Source organism: Barbatula barbatula (assembly GCF_947034865.1).
Source record: "Barbatula barbatula genome assembly, chromosome: 21".
Classification (NCBI taxonomy): domain Eukaryota; kingdom Metazoa; phylum Chordata; class Actinopteri; order Cypriniformes; family Nemacheilidae; genus Barbatula; species Barbatula barbatula.
In genome coordinates, this window is record NC_136784.1 from 1,227,498 (window position 1) to 1,245,532 (window position 18,035).

At 38.5% G+C, this 18,035-nt stretch overlaps 1 protein-coding gene across 1 annotated transcript in view; it reads left to right on the forward strand.

The window, feature by feature from the left end:
- Positions 1-17,734, forward strand: part of rapgef5a (Rap guanine nucleotide exchange factor (GEF) 5a) — a gene marked incomplete at its 5' end in the record, with an annotated part of 38,790 nt that extends 21,056 nt beyond the window's left edge. Inside the window, 17 exons of the mRNA XM_079484694.1 lie at positions 5,120-5,250; positions 5,695-5,795; positions 8,569-8,647; positions 9,611-9,755; positions 10,620-10,711; positions 11,497-11,527; positions 12,171-12,249; positions 12,884-13,033; positions 13,112-13,209; positions 13,288-13,410; positions 13,496-13,674; positions 13,770-13,860; positions 13,947-13,997; positions 14,268-14,355; positions 14,670-14,734; positions 14,822-14,876; positions 15,102-17,734. Of these exons, the coding sequence (XP_079340820.1) occupies positions 5,120-5,250; positions 5,695-5,795; positions 8,569-8,647; positions 9,611-9,755; positions 10,620-10,711; positions 11,497-11,527; positions 12,171-12,249; positions 12,884-13,033; positions 13,112-13,209; positions 13,288-13,410; positions 13,496-13,674; positions 13,770-13,860; positions 13,947-13,997; positions 14,268-14,355; positions 14,670-14,734; positions 14,822-14,876; positions 15,102-15,220 (1,677 nt within the window). The 3' untranslated portion in view covers positions 15,221-17,734. The remainder of the gene's footprint in view (positions 1-5,119; positions 5,251-5,694; positions 5,796-8,568; positions 8,648-9,610; positions 9,756-10,619; positions 10,712-11,496; positions 11,528-12,170; positions 12,250-12,883; positions 13,034-13,111; positions 13,210-13,287; positions 13,411-13,495; positions 13,675-13,769; positions 13,861-13,946; positions 13,998-14,267; positions 14,356-14,669; positions 14,735-14,821; positions 14,877-15,101) is intronic.
- Between the last annotated feature and the right edge of the window lie 301 nt (positions 17,735-18,035).

Consider the following 18,035-nt stretch of genomic DNA (forward strand, 5'->3'; position numbering starts at 1 on the left):
TTTAACCATATTTTTCCTCCCTGTCTGCTGTATTGTGAGTATTTTGTGCTAGAATGTAAATCATATGGTAACCTGAGCGTGGCTGGACGTGTTTGGACAGCGTCTGTGAGGATTCATCTCTCTCTCTGTCTCTCTCTGTCTGTCTCTCTGTCTGTCTCTCTGTCTCTCTCTCTCTCTCTCTCTCTCTCTCTCTCTCTCCTCTCTCTCTCTCTGTTTGTGTTTGAGCATCTCGCCAGCGTTTCGGGGAGTCTGAGGGAGTTCTGTTTTTCTCTGAAGTGATTAAACATTTTATAATGACTAATGTCTCTCAAACGCCGTGCTCACTTCTCTGTGATTTACCCCCTCAGGGCTGAGAAACGCAGTTTGACGCTCGTTTCTGCACAGATTTCATAGAACCATCATGCTTATGAAGATAATACCCAGTTCCTCACAGATGGAGGTGTCATTGATTTGTCCTTCACTGGTGTTGTGTGGTTGCCGTGGTGACGGTGTCAGAGCATTGTGCTAGCATCACAAAGGTCGTGAGTTCAAATCTCAGGTAACAGAGTCGCTTTGGATAAAACGAAAGTTCTGTAACAATGTAACAACGTAACATGATAAGTTAACAATAAATATATGACTTGTTACTCTTCAAAGTAATGAATCGCAGTCGTCTCTCATCAGACCCAAAGAACTGACGCAATAAAACTAATGTTTGAGTTGGATGAAGATGTTGCATTGTTTCTTTCTTCCTGTTGGCGGCCATGTGGCGTTATCCCAGACTCTGGAGACGCCTGACGTAAGCCGGGGTCATATCTGGGCGCTTTTAGAGATTCTATGTCTGAAGGGTTAGAGAGTCATCCGTCCATCCCTTTCCGAAAAATATCAATTTGCAGCTTTTTGTAATCACACACATTACATGAAATGATGTATTTTATGGATCTTGTACGTGCGTGTAAATTAAGGTGGGCTTTAGGTGTGTGTTGTATGTGTTATATTGTTTGACTTTCCAGGAACACAAAGGTTTTCTGCTCAACTTTGTGTCGTGATTAAGGAAACATTAAACACACACACACACAGTCACTGTATGTGCAGAAACACAGGAAGGGAACGCTCAGTGCTTCCTGTTGTAACTCCATTAAAACTCTCTCTCCTTTCCTCTTTGCTGACTGGTTTACGTCAGGAACTTACTGGATCTCTCCACCCAGTGTGTGAAAGAACACTGACCCTTGACTCTCAGCGCAGGGTGGGACAGGTGGAGACCACGGCTAAAACACACAGCTCTGACCTGATGACCCCTGAGAAAACATTATGCAGTCGAAACTGATTGACTCAAAGTTAAAGTTGTGCTTCATTCGAATACAGCAAATAATTATTCTTCTGTCTTTATTCTGTTGAACAAAGGGAAGCGTTATTTTGTAGATTTAGCAGATGCATTTACCCAAAGTGACTTACAAAGAGTTCAGGGAGCAATAAGTGATATGTCATAAAGGAGCAATAGTACACGAGGTGCTAAGAGGAAAGATAAGATGCTCTGGTTTGGTCTAATGTGGTTTGTGGTCTGCGGACAGTGATTCTTGTGTGTTCTAGTTTCAGGTATAGAGCTGGAAATATATCACTTAAATCATATTTTCAGTTTGATGTTTAAAATCGAGCATATTTGGTAAAGAAATGTCACGGTGGGTTGTTCTCAGGTTCTAGATAGCAAGAAATACAATTTCTGTCATTATTTGCGCATGACGTTCTTTCTTCTGCAGAACACAAAAGAAGATATTTTGAAGAATGTTGATAACCAAACAACACTGAACTCCATTGACTTCCACAAATATCTTCTTTTGTGTTCAACATGTCTTTAAAGTCAAAGCACATTTATGATAACATTGTGGTGTTTCTAAGAATTGTTTTACTATGGTCATTGGACTTGTTTATTGATGTGTGGATGTTTGTCTGATGTGGGATCAGGAGATCAGATGATGAGCTCATGTCTCATTGGACGATGGGGACTCCAAAGAGGAAAGATAAGATGCTCTGGTTGGGTCTAATGTGGTTTGTGGTCTGTTATAATCTGGTTTAGGTTTGGTCAGTTCTGTTGTTGTGTGTTTCTTCTTCCGTGTTTAAACGTATCTGTTATGACTGCTGAACTGATTGAACTTACCAAATAGCTTTTCTTTTCATTCTCAGAGATTGAAATCATTTCCTCTCAAATCAGAATTGTTTGGCCATTTATGTGTGTCATATATATTATAATATCAATACGCAAGAATATTTGAAAATGAAAGAAACAGGTTTATTGTTGTATTCCTGCAGAATTCTGTTCAGAATAATATCACTTCTTTGGTTGTTACGTAACGCTGTGAGACTCCAGCCAGCGAAATATTGGAGTGCAATAGATGAATAAAATGATATTTTGTGTGCAGACGGGCGTTTGTCAGGGTCAGTTTTATACGCAACATATGACCAAATCTGACGGGTGATTTCGCCGTTATTGTGTTTATACATAAATTCTCTGCCGCAGTAATTCCCCCGAGAGTCTCGTGTTGATGTTGGAACGGGTTTGAGAGAAATATGGTTGTCGCAGATAAAACCATTTGTTATCATCGGCATCGCCAGAATTTTTCCCAGCATCATTAAGGGTTTGTGTGCTAGTAGATTTGTGTTTTTTGTCTGTAGTATTACATAACTACAGTATGATGTTGTTGATGTTTCCACTGGACTGAAGTTGAAGGGCGGAGACTTCTGATAGCCGCGTTTGATTTGGGGAATGTTTGGGAAACCTTCCATGTTTGTTCCGGACTGACTCATTTGTGGTCAGATTGTGGTATTTTTGGACTGTGAACTTTTACCCAAGTGGGTCTTCCTTGCGTCAGAGTTCACCCCTGGTCAAGGGTCAGTCTGTCCTGGACATTGTGTCTTGTCTGTCTGAATCCAGATAATCCGCCTGTTTCCGTGCCGGTTGCATGTGACGGTCTGGTGATTGACAGGTGACTCCTGCTGCTGCTGCATCCCAGCATCCTTCAGTCTATAGGAGGTTGTGTTAAATCATTCTTCAGGATCTGACTGTGTACTCTCGGCTGAAGGTCTTTTGTTTATTTGTTGTGTAATGTTCAATTACAGGGTCGAGTACTAAAATCAGAACAATTTGTGCAGTGTTTTTGACACCGCTGGAAGAGAATGATGCTAAAATAACAGTCCTGAATTCACACATACAGCACCCGACATCTTTTACAATTATAACATTTCAATGGATGTAAGCCGTCAAACGTTTTGACAATAATGATAATGTTCATAAAAGCTTAAAGATAAAACGTTTTGATTTCATGGCATCTTCATGTTTATCAGATATTCTGGGGTGTTTTATTCTGCCTTCACATGCTCTCGGAAATTATGACAGAATTTTCATTTTTGGGTGGACTATCCCTTTAATGTTAGCAGATGCTTGTAATGTTTTAATGTTACTAAAAACAATTCATGAAACTAAATCCAACCAATAAGTGGGAATAATTGAATTTCCGCGAGCATGTGAAGTGTTAAACATTGTCAAACACACATTTGCAGGTGTAGGTGCTTTCATCATGAAAACAGGATGTTATCTGTCTGACTCCGCCCACTCGACCCAGACAGACGGCACGCATGGGCGGAGCTTCTGATCTTACTCACCTGTAAAGGTGATCATTAGCGAGTGAATGAGTCATGTGACACATGTCAGAAGACACACATGACTGACTGCTCACCGGCTAACATCTGTTTTAAAACAAGACAGCACAAATGAGACTCATTTTAAAGATGTCTGGGCTGATCTCATTATAAATTTAACTTTTATGTGCGTTATATACGCAAATATCACACATAGTCTACATTGCCTCCTGTATACTACACCCAAAACATGGCTTGGGTTATTTAATAAAAAATAACACGTCAGTTTTTGTGTGTGTACGTGTGGGGCTTTTGAATGTGTGTATTTTTATTCCTTTTTCATGTATTTTTAATCCTTCATTCTGTCTTTCATCTGTTTCAAACACTGCAGTTGAGAGCTGTCTGACATCACACACACACACGTCATTTGTTCAGATTGCTAGTTTTACAGAATTCATTGGCAAATACAGGTATATAGATCATGTATTGATATTTTGGATTGTTGGAGTGAGGATGACAGCGGAAGCCGTGCTAAAACATTTCTGTTTGTTCGGTGGTGTTTCACATTGGGTAGCACAATAACACACTATCATAGTACTTGTACATTTTTTACCAAATGTATAGAAAACAACCAGAATGCACTGCATGGAATACCATCTCATAATGCAATGCATGTTTTAGCACAAAAAATTAACAAAATAACTATTTATTTACCGGTTACCTGACTGAATGAGGCGGGTATCGTCGAATGAGTTTAATGTTCAGACTCTTCCATCTGCTGGTGTGTGACTGTCATGATAACTTAAGAAGATGTGTTTCCTTCTTGTTATATTAAAGAGAGAGAGAGAGAGATTTTCAACCTCACGTGTTAGACGTGTGATAAAGAGGCAAGCAGAAACTTGCCTGGTTGTGTTTAGATGAACAAAGGATGGATGTTAGAAACACACGATGTGATTTATGTGTATTTGATTTCATCATGCATGAAATGTTTATTTAATCTCCATGTGTATTTAAATAGTTTAAAGTCACTGCCGAAAGGAAGAATTTGTGTAATTTCTGTTTTTCATGTGTTCAATGATTGATTTCTGTATTGAATTTTGAACACTTGGGAAATATATTCCTGTTGGTGTTGAACTCTTTTTATTTTTACGGAAAGAAGACAGTTCTGTCATTATTTACTCTTTAAAAACATTTCAAAAACACCATTAAAGTGTTCACAGATGCAGATTTTACATGATTTCTAGTATGTTACTCACACTCGTGTGTCATTTATGGACTTTTTTTTTTTTTAATGTGCTTTCAGGTTCTTTTCAGAGTTTGACAGCTGTGAGCATCACATATTTATTTTGTGTTCTCTGTTATAGAAACGATTTCAATTGAATTAAATGAAAGAGCAGATCGATCAAGACATACTGTACAATGTCCTCGAAGTGTGATAGGATTGCTAACATGAGAGGCATGCGGCGTGTATGTCCGATGTGTCATGGGATTGTATGTGTCCCCTCAGGGTCCGGGCGAGGGCGTGGTGCGGGTCTGTCTGAAGGAGAGGGGTCAGGACGTGTTGGTTCTCCAGAGAGTCCCGGCGGATCCTTCCTCTCCACAATCCGCAGGAATCAAAGACGAGGATGTTGATAAAAGGTGAGCAAGCCCCGCCCCCTTACCAGACCCCTCCCCTTTTAATGACGTAGCTTGAAGTGCCGTCCTGCTATCTGTGAGCGTATCTCTCTCTCTCACATGTTTAGTTTCCTCAAAACACTTTCAGGAGTTTTGTTGCTTGATCGAAGTGTTTGTAGGTTGTTGTGTGTTTGTCGGGGATCATGACTCAGGTTCTGGAATGAACGAGGACAAACTCAGACCCGTCCCGTTAGTGGTAGAAGAAGAGTACGATGACCATTGGGAATACAGCAGCGGTCTGGAGGACGAGGATGAAATCTCCACTTTTAATATTCCTCATTTTCCATACATTGACGATGAGGAAGATGATGATGGTTACGTAAACGGACAGCGCTGGAGTAACTCCACGTGTTCTTCCACTGACGACGATTATCCATCCGATTCTTCTTCATCTGCTCTGTCTGACAGGTACGTGGTTGTGTCCGGGACGCCCCACAAGATCCTGGAGCATCTGTTGAGTGATCTGCGTCCGGATGAGCATCAGGGGGCAGCGGAGGGGAAGGAGGCGGGTGAGTGACCCATAATCCAAACCATCTCACCTGTCGTTTTATTCTTCGTGCGGTTGTTTTGAGATTTAAAGACAAAACAAAGTGACCGTCACGGTGGACTCGACTTGATGTGCATTGCATCATTTCATGAAGGGTTATAATGTAATCATCAATGCTTCACGGGAGTGGACGGACACTGTTGAGCTCCATGTCTTTATTTCCATGGCAACAGTGGCTTCTGTGATGGTGCGTCTCACTTTAGGATTATGGGTAATGTAGAACTCTATTAGAAATTCAGGGATTAAATTAAAACGAACGAAACGTATAAAAAGATGAAGACACACTTTTGTTTGTACAAAAGCAATATTTTGAATTGAGTATTTGAATCGCAAATATTTACAAATTTGTCTGTCAAAATAAATTGACTTGAGAAGAAAAATGAAAATATTATTCATGTTTATTATCAATTAATTTAGTTATTACGTAAACGATTCGAGTAAATTTTTTTATTTTTTTACGCAAATATTTATTATAGTCTTAAGCAAATACATACATCTTACTTTAACTTACTTAGTTTAATAGACGTAATATCTCAATATCTAGATACTTGTACTGCACATAATAAATGGTAATTTTTGCAGTAAGCTCAGGTTGAGGTTATTGAATGTGTTTTTGTGGTCAGCGGTCACAGGTTAGATCACATACACATTCCTCATCTCAATTACTGAAATATGTGGCGTGTTTCAACTTGTCTCTTTTGGTTTCTCTTCTGGGGTTTTCTGCCCACGGGTGTCGTCTTTACTCGTTCAAGTTCCTCTCGTGTGTTGGATGCTTGAGGAGAAATCTTCTGATGTTCTGCATGTCATATTGATTTGTTCAGATGTTCTCATTAAAGCACGATTATTTGGAAAAGTCTTTCCACAAAACACATGATGCAATATATTTAAAGAATTATCAGTAGATGAGGAGATGAAGAATACGTAGGAGGCCGAAAGTGACGTCTGGAGGACATGTTTGTACAGTTATGACCTTTAATATCCTTGTGATTTATTTGAGAAAATGATTTAGCAAAAAGTCAAATAGCGTCGTAATCTCCGGCTCTTGACTCAATATGTTTAGCTCATGTGTTGCGTGTTATTTTTGCTTAAATTATTTTCAACGCTTCAGTTTACAGCAAACGTGACTACACAACACACATTCTATTCGAAATACATTTTTGTATAAAAGGCGTCAAGATTTGTCAAAGTTTGCCACCGCTGTATCATTATATATTTTAGAGTTGCTTCGATAATGTTCTTTAATATTGTCATTTTTAACTTGAGATATTTCTGCGTGTGTCAAATAAAAGAGGTTTAGCGTGTGTGTAATTTCACATTTAATGTATAACACACCCACAGGCGATGAATTAACCCTGCGGTGCAGTGCATTCTGGGTAATTACCCAGCTGCGCGGCTTCAGGTTTTAAACGGCCGTCATGTTAACAAGAAGAGAAAGATGATTCGAGAGGTGTTTGTTGAGACAGGAATCATTATGATTATAATGACCGATGATCTCTACGGCAATGCGAATTTGATGCTCAAACAAAACAAATGTTGTTTATGAGATAAATAAATAAAAAAGCTGTCATCACTTATTCATTCTCATGTGTTTGTAAATCTGTATATGACTCGAAAGAAGATATTTTGAGAAATGTCTCGGGGGTTTTGTGTTCTTGCAACGAAAGTCAACGCGTTGTTTAGTTATCAACGTTCTTCAAAATATTTGAGGTTTGACATGAGGGTGAATAACGGATGAAGAATTGTACATTTTGGGTGCACTGTACCTTTAATTTACAAAGTCTCAGTCTCAAAGATGCTTTCAACCAAACTTACAACAGCACACACATGAATCTGTCATAACCTTCAGATGTTATGGGTATTAGAAACGGCCTTTTGTTTTCAAATGTTACCGTACATCAGATTAAACTCCATCATAATGATGTCTAATGTCAAGCGGGGTGTGGTTTCTGCAGCTGTCATTGTGTGATATTAAGAAGGACTCCACCCGCTCAAATGCTAAAGCTCTTGAAACAGAACGTGTTTGATCTGATATAAATACTGTGGTGATAATTGTTAAGTGAGCTTGTTCAACATTGTGTTTCCAGAGGGAAATGAGGCGGTTCAGAAAACTTAAAAAAGATCACGGGGTATTTTTAGAAACGTTAATGAAGAATTAAGACTCGAGTCAGACCACAGTTACATTGATTGAACTTTAAAGTCGGCATGAAATAAAAATCATCATCATAATCATTTTTTTCTCTCATCATTTATTCAACTCATAACCTGTCTTCAGTGGAACACAAATGAAGATATTTTGAGAAATGTTGTGTTCATGTAATAGAAGTCAATGGGGTTCAATGTTGTTTGGTTATAAGCGTTCTTCAAAATATCCGTTCTGAAGAAGAAAGAAACTCATACATGATGAAAATGACATGATGAGGGTGAATAAACGATGAAAGAACATACATTATCTAAGTGAATATTTGGGTGTTAAACAGCACAAACACATTTACATTGAGTCATTTAGCAGATGCTTTTTAGGAAGATTTCCTGCCCTTATGAGAAGGTCGCTGGTTGGCTGAAACACATGCTGGTGTTTAATGGTTGTTCTCTGTGTGTTGAAGATGGTAAACAACACAAATAATCTTTTCAACATTTGAATGGTTGTCATTAAACATGCCCTCCAGGAGAGATGTTGCGTTGGCGTGATGTTCTCATGTGTCGCTTCATTAAGTTTTATTGCGTTTGTCTTACAGAAATGCTTCTGGATGATTTTCTGTTGACGTATCTGGTCTTCATGTCTACCAGTGAACTCTGTCAAGCGCTGCTGGGACAATATCCTTTAATAAATCATCACGCATGTGGAATAAAGTTTGTTTTGAGGCCATGATTTGCATTTATGTATTTGACTTGGTCTTGGTGTTTCGGTATGCTCAGCCCGTTGAGCTCATATAACAAAATAAATAAGTGCATTTAATATTCTTTTCTTCTTCACAAATGACATTATAGCAGATTTTTGTTCATCAACAACATCTCGTATGTTATTGCCAAGCCTAGATGAAACTTGCACTTATGTTCTCGTTTCTTTATTCTTGGCGAAAATGAGCTGAACTGGACGGATGATACACTTTTGATCGAATAGTACATTGAATTTAGATGTTCAAATTACAAAATAAATAAACACACAAACAACGATCTGTGGATCTTTCGGCTGAATTATCTGTGCAATAATGCCTGCGTATATATATATTTACAATCGCCTTTAAAAGTTGTCCAAATGAAGTCCTTGGTATAGAAAAATACCAAATATAATTTCAACATATCTTCATGGAACATGATCTTTACTTAATATCATAATGATTTTGGGCAAATAAAACAAATGTAGACATACAATGTATTTTCGACTTTTACTCAAAATGTCCCCATGCCACTCGAGACTGCTTTTGTAGTCCATATTAAAATCTTAATGAAAGGCTGAAGCGTTTAACGTATTATCATAAAAAATCCTACATACATACATCCGTGATTCACGTGTGTCGAGATTTTATAGATTCATAAATGTTGATTTATTAGTGTTGATAAATGGCGTCACTAATCTGATCTTCAGTACACGATTATAGCCAAAAGCGTTCACGGTTACAACATTATTGTGAAATATATTCAAATAAAATAATGCCGTCGCTTAAATTCATCTTTAAAATCATTTCATCCTTCCAATCACAGTTACATATTTTCATTCATTGGTGTTAAATCATTGATTTATTGATGTGTTATTATAAATCTTTAACTCGGTCTCACCTACTGTACGAAGCGCTGTCGTGGTAAGGAGGAGGGGAACGAGGCCCTCTACAGGAAGAGGAAGGTACTGCACCTGGTGTCTCAATGGAGCTCTCTCTACAAAGACTTTCTGAGAGAGGAGGAGAATGTCAAGCTCTTCATGAAGGTAAGAACATCAGATCAGAGATGCACAGAGCTATGATCAATATACAACACTAGTGTACTTCATTCTGAGTGTATACTCCGTCTATTATGTTTTATTTGATCCCTGAAGGCGTATTTGAATGACATTTACTGTATTTCTCATGCGGATGTTGCCCAGACGAAGAACAGATTCAGTCTGAGACACGCGCACACACGCCTTTCTCCCCACCTACTCACGCCCTCGCTCGTCCGGTGTTTCCATGACAACGGCAGTGTCACTGCAGCAACGGGGCTGTTTCACGGTCACGGTACTCATCATCACGTGGAGCGTTTCCCAGGTGACGGTTGCCTGGTAACAAGCAGGGCTGATGAAAGCGGGCGGTGATGGATCAGACACGCTTCTATACTACATCTCGTGCTTTAGTGGCTAAATTACGCGTGAGATGCACGACAGCGTTCACGTCCCATCAAACGTAACGGCGCCCCTGAGAACAATCCACTGATGTTTCAAGATGTTTTACACAACAGACACAGGCCGGTTGTGTAGAGACATTACCCAGCGTGAGCCGAGGAATGTATTACAACGCGTCACGTTCGTTTCTAATGCATGCTGGGTAATAAATGACTCGCAGCGTGAATGCAAGGTCATGTTTCTGTGAACAAACACACACGGGCGGCCTCTACGTGAGATGGTGATAAATCAAAAGGTGGAAATACAAGCGATCAATGTCTGCGCTTTTGTCTTCTGCGTCCTGTCATTGAAAATGTTTCAGTTTAAATGCATTTCTATAATATAGTTTCACAGTGTTGCAAAGCAGGTTTACAAGAAAACATTTGATTTTAAACAGCAGAGATGAAAGAAATACGTTTATTGATTTGTTTGCAGACGCTGTATCGAAATGTTTTAGAAGACGTTTATGAGTTCCCTACATTGGAAAAGGACCTGAAGGAATTCCAGAAACTTCTGCGCCGCAGACAGTAAGTGTGACTTTCTGACTATTTTATTGCAAATAAAGAAAAAAAGATCATGGGTTTATAAGTGTTCCAAACCCATGTTCAATTCATGTGACTTTTAATGAAAAAAGGTAACCAAACACTAAATTGGGGATTCAAAAATAATATTGTTCAGAACATTATGTGAGAAATGTGACGTCCTGGAGACGGATGAGCTTTGGTTTGGAAGCGAGCGTTTGTCTTGAGCTCCTTACGCTGTGCTTTCATCAGCTGGAGTCAGATCAGCGTGGAAAGGTTCCCGATCGGCACGGATCCCGCGTGCAGGTTCCTCGTGTACCGCAGGGCTTTGGCGAGCACATGCAAAACATAATCCTCTAAATGAGATGACAGGCCTGAGGTGTAATAACTATCGCTGTGAGGGGCGGGGAAACACACCTTCTTACTAATCTGATTGGCTGGGGGCTGATGGGTAATTGGGTGCATCTGGATGTGAAAGGAGAAAATAGCCTGAAGTCATTGTTGGGAAATGAGCGATATCACAATCCATCACAAGACGGCAAAGAGATTCAGTGGAGAGAAAACTGAGACTCCTCCAGAGATATCTTAACAACGTCTTCGTATGAACTCAAGACGATGACAGCCAACAAACATTCGAGTTGATGTTTTGTGTTGGAATAAATATAAAGTCTGTTTCTGAGACACTCATGATCGGCTGACAGAGATGATATCTGTCTGTCTGTGAATATTGTCATGGTGTATTTCTGTGTAACTTCAGTCTCTCTCTCTCTCTCTCTCTCTCTCTCTCTCAGCACGATGGATGACTATTCTCCACACCAGAAGGTGCGAGACCGTGTATATTGATTCTTTCTGAATGTTTCTCATGTTTTTCTTATAAGTGCTTATCAACGAAAGTTTTTCGATGGAAAATCAAAGGAGAACGCAGAATAAAATATATACTGTGTATATATATATCTCTTTTTATATATATATGAAGAGTTTGTTTCCAAAATGAGAACTCATTCAGTTATCATGTCTTTTTTGTGTTTTATTGCGAGCTATAATTGCAGTTTGATTGATATTAATTGGAATGAACAATAAACAAACAATAATGGAAATTAACTCTTCATATAGTTAAATAATGACAAATACGTTTTCTGTCCTGTGCAGTATTTTCTATTTAAGGTCCTTTTTCTAACTAGCCAAACATTTTTTTATTTAAATGCAAGGTCAGCGGCATTTTAGTAGTTTCACTATTGAAGAAATACATGTACTGTAAATATCTGCTGAACATTTATATTTTAATCTTTTCGTCTCGATAAAGGAACCTTCTCTGTATTAGCTTTAAGCTTGGCAGACTTGGACTAAAAGCCATTAAACATTGTTTTTGTTGTCATGGAGTCTTTGAAAACCATAAGTTTAACACAAGAAAGAGGAGATGAGCGGTCTATCAGTGTTATTTACAGCCGTGATGTTGTTTTGACAGAACAAAGCTCTTTATCATCAGCTGAGTCTGAAGGAGAACAGTGTTCACCTCCGAGCGCCTCCTATCGAGAGTAAAGACGGTAAAAGACCTTCACATCACTTTACACTGACTGCTCACACATTTACATGTGATGAAACTGAGAAAGTTAAAGCAGACGGCAACAAGCCGTCTTTAAAGCTTGAAGATGTTCAGATGTCTGAATCAAGTTTATTTTAGTTCAATAAGAACTTTCTGAAAACATTTCTGTTCATTGAAATTAAACTAAACATTGACCTAAGAAACTTAACTAAAGGAAAATTGAATTGGTGCCTTAAGTTTACCAAAACTAAATTAAAGCACCAAAATTATAATAATAAACCAAAACTATGATAAAACTAAAATAGAAATGTAATTGTATATAGCAAAATAAATAAATTATTATATAATGACAAAAGCATATACCAACGTTGGTAAAATGAACATAAAAACTAAATATCTAACATATCTACACATATTTATAAGTTAAACTAAAATCAAAACTAGAATAACTCTGGTCTGAATATTAAATTGAACAAAACAGTTATATGGTAAAAGTCATGAATTGTTTTTAATATCTGCATCTTAATACACAATATAATAATTCATGTAGTCACTTTCAGTCAGATTCATTTTATTATAATAAAAATGCTTTTAAAATGTTTAAGTATCTGTCTCTCTCTCTCTCTGTGTGTCAGTGATGTGTCGTGTGTACGTGAGCTCAGACTCGTATCTCAGTATGAGGGTTAAACCTGCAGTCGTGGCTCAAGAACTTCTGCACATCGTCGCTCAGAGGATGGACAGATGTGAAGATGACATGATGCTGGTGGTCCAGACGTACAGCGGAGGTCAGCGCTCACACACACACACACACACACACACAAACACACGAACAGAGATCCTGATTCTCTGTCTGTGTCCTCCAGAGAAGCGAGTTCTTCAGCCTCATGACAGTATTTATTCAGACTCTCTGGGGACTCCAGGTCGACTGACCGCCTGTCGCAGGGACCTCACTGAGATTCTGGTATGAGGAAAGCACTTCACACTTGAAAGAACTATTCTTCTTCTCAGAAGACGTCAAGAGCGTTGTTCTCTTTCACAGCCTCCTCTGATGGAGTGTCCAGAGCTGGGTCAGAAGCCCGTCAGACTGCTGGGAATCAACACATGGGACGTGGCTGTCGCTCTCACCAACTTCGACTGGAATCTCTTTAACTCCGTTCACGAGGTCTTACTTACACAGGACTGACGTATTTCCAGCCATAAACTCTCCTCCTCTCGTGTGACATCACTTCCTCTCTCTCTCTCCACAGCAAGAGTTGATCTTCTACACGTTCAGTCGTCAGGCGAGCAGTGGCCACACGGTGGCGCTGGAGTTTCTCCTTCAGCGCTGTAATGAAGTCCAGCAGTGGGTGATGTCTGAGGTTCTGCTCTGTCCGTCGCTGGGAAAAAGAGTCCAGCTGCTCAAGAAGTTCATCAAGATCGCTGCTCAGTACGTCTCTTCAGAAACTTTGGAGTATACGATGCCATCGTGTGTGTCTGTGTTTGCTTTAATACGAATCTGTGCGTTTTATTGTAATATTTTAGTTGTAAAGCGCAGAGGAATCTGAACTGCTCGTTCGCTGTCATCATGGGTCTGAACACAGCGTCTGTGAGTCGTCTCAATCAGACGTGGGAGGTAAAGTGTGTTTCACATCATCACCTGCCAAAATCGACATGAATTACATCATTTAAATCATGTTTCTGCCTTTCTCACGTGCACAGAAAGTTCCTGGAAAGTTCAAGAAGCTTTTGTCCGAGCTCGAGCTGTTGACGGTACTGATAGCATCTCGTTTCTTCCATTGTGTATTTGTCGATTGATGGTTGTGGGGATCTGTTCATATATATTTGATTTAGTGTTTTAAAATCATCCCACATCATGTAAAGAACAGAGCGTAAAACCTTGATATGTGTAAGACCATGTCAAAGATTAAAATGGTAGTCAAATGACTGGTTGAAATCCAATTCACATAAACATAACAACATGAAATGATGTACAGTGAGGAATCACAATAGCAAAAGAAATGTTTGCTCTCTGTTCTTAAGGATCCATCCATGAACCACAAGGCCTACAGAGATGCCTTCAAGAAAATGAAGCCTCCCAAAATACCCTTCATGCCTCTGCTGCTCAAAGGTGAGAGCTCTCCGCCCACTTCCTGTCACGTGATCTCCATACAATGATGATGCTCAAAGTGTCAAAGCTGTTAATTACTTACATACTGTACATAATCACTTTTTCATGTCAAAATATTTCGTTACACTGTGCTTTTAAATTAGTTTTGTAAAACGCAGTGTTTTGATAAATATCAATAACGTTATTTACAAAACAACACTGAAGGATGTTTTTAAAATGGATTGCAGTCGTTAAAGAGAAAGTATATGAATAGAGACGACAGCGTACGGTCTTGTCTTAGTTTCTTAATGTTATATGTTCTTTGGTTTTTCCAGATATCACTTTCATTCACGAGGGGAACAAAACATTTCACGATAATCTTGTCAATTTTGAGAAACTGGTGAGCGAGTCTCTGAAAACTACAGATTTATCTGTCGATGAAATGATGGTGATGTTTTAAAGAGGATTTGTTGGTGTTTCTCCGTAGCACATGATCGCCGACACGGTCCGACTCATTCGCCACTGTCAGACCGATCAGACAGGTCAGTTTCTCTCTTCCTATTGGTCACAACATGTCACGTAATATGAACTATGAAATGCATGCACATGGGAAGCTTACAGGTGGTTTCCAGGGCGTTGCTATGGAAGATGATGCTGAGGTGTGCGGTTGCTAGGGTCGTTCACAGGATCACTGCCACTGCCTACAATAAGATGAAAACCAGTCTGATTGTTCATTCCAATAGATTTGTTTGATTTTCACTCCACAGGAAATGAAGTTTCACATTGTGAGAGTGCTGAAGTGAAATCCAGCGTTCATTATCTTCACATCATTGACAATCAGCAGACGCTCTTTGAACTGTCTCACAGGCTCGAGCCGAGAGTCTAACAGCGCCACCTGATGGACGTTCATCTCAACACAGGTTCAGCTGTTAACACACAAAAACCCCTTCAATGGACGCAGGCTAATGGACACTGTGTTTGTGATGTATTTGTGTTTCACTTTCACAGCACCAGAACACAGAACTTCAGCGTGTTAGAGGACACTGGTTGTGCTCTTTTAATCTTAAATTAACTATTGTCAGAGTTTAATGTCGATTGATATGAAACGTTTCCTGTCTGCAAACGCAGGGAAGACGTAAACAAAAAAATGTGTTTTGTTGAAATGTTATTGAACTTGGCTTTTCACTTCAAGGACATGTGTGCTGATGTTTCTGTGTGAATTTAATCATTGGGACAGTCAGGGCTGGGCGATATTTAATGCAAATAATATATTCATATTTTTCAGATGATCTCGATATTTTTTCTCTTAATTATAGTGACTTGGTTTTCACTCATTTCAACAAACTTTTGTGTAAGTCAAAAGCCGGTTTAAAATAAGCAACATTTTGAATTTCTATGCGACAATAAAACAATCAGCAATATTGATTTATGCACTATTTTGTATTTTCACACTTTAAAATATCACTAAAGGACACGCGGAGACTTCTGTGAACATTTGCATCACGATTATATTGCATTGAAAGTGATATTTATTTTAAATCGCCAGCCAAATCTTCACAACTCTATTGTGACGTATCTAACGTATCGCCCAGCCCTACAGACAGTGCACATTTGATAAACTCACAATGATGTCATCAAGTGCTCACTTCATACAGACTTCTCTTCTTAAAGACTTTCTGCTTGTTTTTTGTTCCACATTTTAGCTCATGTGAGATGTGACGCAGCCGGTTTTCACTGACAATTCAGTGACTGAAGCTTTTCTTATGGCGTGTAATGTGTACAGTGACCTGCCAGTATTATTTCAGTCACGGTTTTGTCTGTTTGATGCTCAAAGCTCTTGAACAGGTTGTTTTCGTGGAGTTCGGCTTCTTTCTTACACCAATGCATTTCAATAGGGTTTATATTTGCAGTACTGGAACACTTGTGTCTAAAACATTTCAGTTCGAAAGAAATCTGAAAGCAACATGCATGCATATTGTATTTGCACTTACATCTTGGTTTGTACATTATCGTGTAAGAATGTATATACTGTACGTTTATATATGTGAAGAAATACGTCGTTGGTGGTTTGCATACACACGTTTCTGTGCCAAGCACTATTATGGGAGATGAATGCAATATGAGAAGATTTTAATATCGTGTCAAATGTTTTAAAAGCCTTATAGATGCAGCCCCGGTTTGGCCTGAAGTGATGCTCCAGCGCACAAACATTCAGATTTTCAGAAACAAATATCTTAAAAAAGCTTTGATTTGATGTCATGAAGACTGATGTCAGCGTTTATTGGGTGGATTACATCAGTTCATTTTATTTATGATACCTCAGTTTGGTTTCATTGTACCAATTAAAAAAGCTCAGGAAAGAGTTTCTACGTCACAGACGTCTAGCATGATTTTCTACAGTATTTTTAAAAGACGGTGACATAAGGTTGGACTGATGTGCCCTTTGAAATCTCTGTACATTTCCCTACTGCCACATTTTACTCACTGCCACAGATTCACACACATGTGAATGAAAACAAAAGTTTTGGTTTAATATATTTAACCAGTTGTGTTATTTTGTGTTTGAAGATATATTTCAGGGTGCAGAGTTGCCATTTTTAACAACGGATGGAGTTAAAATTGCGTCTGTAGGTCAACACTTCTGTTAGTGTCAAGCGAGAAATGTCCAGGTAATATCGTAATGTGCATAAACAAAATGAAGCCTATTTCACGATCAGTTTTTTAAGATATTTATTTTGCATTTGGACATTTTTCAGTGACAAGAAGGCACTTATTGCTGTTAAGTGCAAAAAAGTCAATAAAAACAAAAACAAAACGCTTATACAAAATGTAAATGTGGAAGTAAAATCTGCCTTATTGTCACAACAATAAAAAACTCTTGATTGAAAATAGGTTTCATAGCTATTTTTATTTATATTTTGATGTTCTTGTTGTGGTCTGAACATGTTTCTGACAACATTAAGATATTTACTCATGATCAAATGAATATTTCTTGCTGTTTTCTGAAAGTCTAAACGTCTCGGGGTGTATTTCAAACAGACGGTCCTGCTGGATTTTGGATTGCGTCTTGTGCTCTCATGACGAGAGATTGCAAATGATTTTATTTTGAAGAGAAACTGCTGGATGTTTTCATATTGTTATCGTATGACGGTAATTCATATGGAAAGCCGCTGAGAAATGAACGTTTTGGGGTCTTGATGTAATCTGCAAATGTAAATCTAGAAATGCTCTGAATATAAGACTCAATGTTTAAAAAGAGAAAAGGATTCAAAGCAATATATTTACAGATTTACTGCTTTTCCTCGGTTGCTATAGAAACACACACATGTCTTTTCTATAACCTGCATTTTTACAATAATGTTCAAAAGCAAACGAGTCAATAAAAGATTTATGTAACAGTACGTGATTATTATTGTTATTTATTAACATTAACCATCATTATTTATAATTAGGAATAATTCCTTTAGGTCCTTTATTCAACAAAAGTAAAAAATGATTATATGTATACATCCTTAAAACAGGTAAATATCAGTTAGATGACTGATATTTTAATGTAAGCACATCATTGATCAAGTAGTAATAAAGTGCGCATGCCCAGTGGAGCTGTAACCCTCAGGGCCAGTTCTAAACATTCAGAGGCCCTCATGGCACACAGCCATCCCATACGGAGGACTGGAAATGACTGGAAATGACGCAAAAAT